This window comes from Tupaia chinensis, unplaced genomic scaffold (assembly GCF_000334495.1).
Source record: "Tupaia chinensis unplaced genomic scaffold, TupChi_1.0 Scaffold149964_1, whole genome shotgun sequence".
Classification (NCBI taxonomy): domain Eukaryota; kingdom Metazoa; phylum Chordata; class Mammalia; order Scandentia; family Tupaiidae; genus Tupaia; species Tupaia belangeri.
In genome coordinates this window covers 250,587-254,414 of record NW_006209805.1, presented here as the reverse complement: position 1 = coordinate 254,414, position 3,828 = coordinate 250,587, and the positions used below count along the sequence as shown (strand labels likewise).

General features: G+C 63.8%; 1 protein-coding gene across 1 annotated transcript in view; it reads left to right on the top strand.

Moving 5' to 3' along the window:
* POLRMT (RNA polymerase mitochondrial) overlaps positions 1-3,828 on the top strand; it is a gene marked incomplete at its 5' end in the record, with an annotated part of 11,937 nt that overhangs the window by 2,146 nt on the left and 5,963 nt on the right. Inside the window, 5 exon segments of the mRNA XM_027769546.1 lie at positions 39-114; positions 1,922-2,052; positions 2,188-2,374; positions 3,396-3,545; positions 3,758-3,828. Coding sequence (XP_027625347.1) covers positions 39-114; positions 1,922-2,052; positions 2,188-2,374; positions 3,396-3,545; positions 3,758-3,828 — 615 coding nt within the window.

Genomic DNA, 3,828 nt, shown 5'->3' with positions numbered 1-3,828 from the left:
GGCGAGCTTCGGCTGGCGCCCCACGTGCTGTTCCCCCCCCACAGCCGGCCCCGGAAGCAGCGGCTGCTCACGCTGGCTATGTACAACACTGTCCTGCTCGGCTGGGCTCGCGAGGTGAGTGCTGGGCACTGCCCCGGGGTGCCTGTCTGCTAGCCCGAGGTCAAGGCCCGTGTCTGTGGGGAGCCCTCCCAGGCTCGCACAGAGAAGTCTGCTGTGGCCAGCCCTCAGGGTGTTTCTAAGTGACCAGACACGCCCTGTCCTTTCTCCCTGTGGCTTCTGCACCCACCTGAGCAGGGGTGCGTGGCCTCCAGGGCAGCCCCACCCACGTGGCTTGTGCAGCATCAGCACTGTGGGCCCAGGGTGGCTTCCTCTCCAGCTCCCTAGGGAGGTGAGCCCCGTCCTGTCAGTGCGGCGTCCCTGCACCAGGTCCCCTGAGTTCCCAGGGCTGCGTCTTCCTTTTCGTTCATCTGGGGCATTTCCAGTTCTGTCCTGGTGTCTTCTCTGACCTGGTGTTCAGGAGAGCGTTGTTTTATTCATTTACTTATTTACTTTATTTTTAAAATCTTTATTATTTAATTTGCTGTAGGGCATGTGTACTCACCATTGAGAGAGAGAGAAAGCAAGCTGCCAGGTCCAGGATTCAAACCGTGGTTGGCCACCATGGCACTGGCTGGCCCTCTTTTAAGTTTTCATTATGGCTTGCTCCAGACTGGGGTGGGTGGCACCCCTCCCCGGGGGCAGTGGCCACTCCACGGTGCCCTCTGTGGTTCTGGGCACTCACACACGCAGCATGTTGTCAGGCCGCTGGGTCCAGACTTGAACCGCGGAGGCAGCCATGTGGGAACCAGTGCCTCCCCCTGCCCGCTGGCCTGCAGTTGTTGACAGACCCTGGCGAGAGGCTCGCCAGCCCGATGCGACCCCGCGGCCCTGTGGCCCAGTTCGAGAAGTAGCTGCCAACCAGCCCAGTCCTTGGGTGAGCAGAGGCGGCCGGCTTTTTTAAATAGTTTATTCTTTTTTTTTTTTAATCAATCAAAAAATGAAGACCTGCTTGTAGAGAACTCGATGTGCTCCCTTCTTTCGAACTGTCAGAGGGCGCGTGTGCTCCCAGCAGGGGTGCGGCAGGGCATGCTGCGCTCTCCTCCATCCCTCCACCGCATCAGCTGGGCACGTCCACACCAGGGGTGTTTCAAGCTTCTGGGGCCGGGACTCGAACTGCAGTTGGCCCTGTGGGATCCGGCTCCCTAGGCACAGGGCTTAACCGCTGGGCCACGGGGCTGGCCTCCCGGAAACCTCAGTGTCCCCTGGCAGTGGCCACATGGCCCGTGTCCCTGCCTCGGTCCCCTCCCTGGGAGGACACCAGTCTCCGGGTCGGGGCCTCTGCCGTCGTCCACTGTGGCCCCGTCTGGTCTAGTCGGTAGTTCACCTGCAGACACCTATCCCACAGACCTCACTCTGCACCTGGGGGACAGCCTCTCCGTTTAAGCAGCACTCGGAGCACTCGCATGTGCTTCTCGGTGTCATCGCTCCCTGACTAGCTGAGGGACACTCAGGCCAGCCCTGGCTTGGGGAACAACCTCAAAGCAGTAGCGTAATCTCCCCCCGTGGGACTAGAAGCAGCGGCACGGTGTACAGCCCGGCAGACATGAGACCAGGGAGACACAGCACAGCCGAAAGGCGGCGCTTAGAAGACGCCCACGTGGCAGGCCTTGGGCCAGGCTCACGGAGGGAGTTTGTAGCAGCCCCAGATCATCCTGTCCAAACAATAAGGACGCCCGCTGGTCCTGCCTTGCTGGGTGGCGGCCCCGACCCTGCGCTGAGCTGTGCGCAGCGTTGTCGGGACTCTGTCCCCTCCTGAGTCGGCTCAGAGACAGGCTGGCCCTTGGCCACTCCGGCTGACCCTCAGCCCGGCTTGGCCCTCCAGGGCTCGTTCCGGGAGCTGGTGTACGTGTTCTTCATGGTGAAGGACGCCGGCCTGTCCCCAGACCTGCTGTCCTATGCGGCTGCCCTCCAGTGCATGGGGCGGCTGGACCAGGACGCCAGCACTATCCGGAGGTAAGCGGGTGTGGGGCGGCCCCACCCCTTCCCGTGGTCCTGCAGGGATGGAGCGGGGGCCCGGGTTCTGTGATGGCAGGGCCAGGGGCCCCTGGGGGATGGCCGCAACACGGACTGAGCCCGCTGTCCCCGCAGGTGTCTGGACCAGATGGCCCGGGATGGGCTGCAGCTGCCAGAGCTCTTCACAGCCGGGATCCTGTCTGAGGAGGAGCAAGCTATGGTCCTGAAGGCCGTGGTCAAGGCTGAGCCCACCTTCAGCCCGCCTCCGCGGCCCCCGCCCCAGGCCAACACCTCAGCGCTCCTCAGCGAGGTCTATGCCAAGGTGAGCCTGGGGCCTGCAACAGGACCCAGATGGGGACGGGAGCCGGGTGGTCAGCAGCCCTGGGGGAGCCCTGTCTCCACACCCACCAGCTAGTTGTCCTACTTCCCAGGGACCCACGTGCATCCCAGGCTCTGGAGTTGACAGAGCTGGGGAGAGGCCAGGCTAGCAGGCCCCAGACCTGGGGCAGCCAGGACGGAGGCCCCCTCGGACGCAGGCTGGCAGTACCCACTGGGAGCTGGGGCCGTGGGACTCGGGTGGGGTTGGCTTTCCCTGGAACCCCCAGCCAGAGTGCGATTCGGACGGCTCCAGTATGTCCCTCTGTCTAGCTCTGGAATGTCCCAGCCCCTGTGCTGAGTCCCCTGGTCCTCGTGGACCTGCCTGTGGCCTCCGTCTGGCCTCCGCCCTGAGCAGCACTGTGGCTGGTCTGTGGAGGCAGTCCTGTGGACAGGTTGGCCCTCTCCCCAAGTCGCCTGGGCCTACTCCGCACACTGCTCAGGCTCCGCGAGAGCTCGGACTCCGCTCTGGGCGTCAGTGGCTGTCCTGGCCATCCATCTTGGAGGGGCGACTCGCCGTGCGTCCCGGGCGTGAAGAGAAACAGCGAACATCTAGGGGCGCAGCCTGGTCCTTCCCAGAGGGATGAAGGCCCCGCTGGGCAGGTCCCCATTCACTTTCTAAGTAGTGGTTCTTTTATATATATTTGAATGTTTTAAATTTTGCTAGCGGGCACATGTGCTCACCAGAGCGAGCGAGCAAGAGATAGAAAGTGAAAAGGCGTTTCCCGGTCCGAGACGGGAACCGCGCTCTGCCACGTGGGAGTCTAGCGTGTAGGTTAAGATCCACTGCTTACCCACCAGGCCACCCGCGGGCCGTGCAGAGGTTCTTAATCTACACGGTGTGCTGCCTGCTGCCCCTGGCGCCCGCCTGGCGGTGGTAACCTCCAGGAGGGACTCAGGAACACAGTGGGGCGGGAGTTGCCGGTGCCCGACTGCGCCCAGGCCCTCACCAGCACCTGCTCCCACAGGATAGCCCCGCGTCGTACCCAAAGCTGCCCCTGCCCCTGGAGACACTGCAGGGGCTCTTCCAGCAGCAGCTCCATGCAGAGCTGGCCACCAGCGTCTCTGTGGAGTCCGTGGAGAAGGCGCCGTCGCTGACCAAGGAGGTCCTGCAGGCGGTGAGCTGGGCTGCTCAGCTGGCGTCCCCTCCCTGGGTCCTGGGTCTCTGCCAAGCCGAGGTGCGGTGGGAACTACAGGGTCCTGAGATGGGCGCACAGCCCCCCAAGGGCAGCCGCGGTGAGGAGCTGCCCAGAAACTGCCCAGGAAAGGGCGGTCTGTCCAGCGGCGAGAGGCGACCCCTTCTCAGACCGACCGGCTGTCCATCCCTCAGCGGAAGACCCTGAAGGCACTGCGTGTGCAGTGGGAGGCGGCGCTGCGCCGGAAGCTGCAGGAGACCAAGGC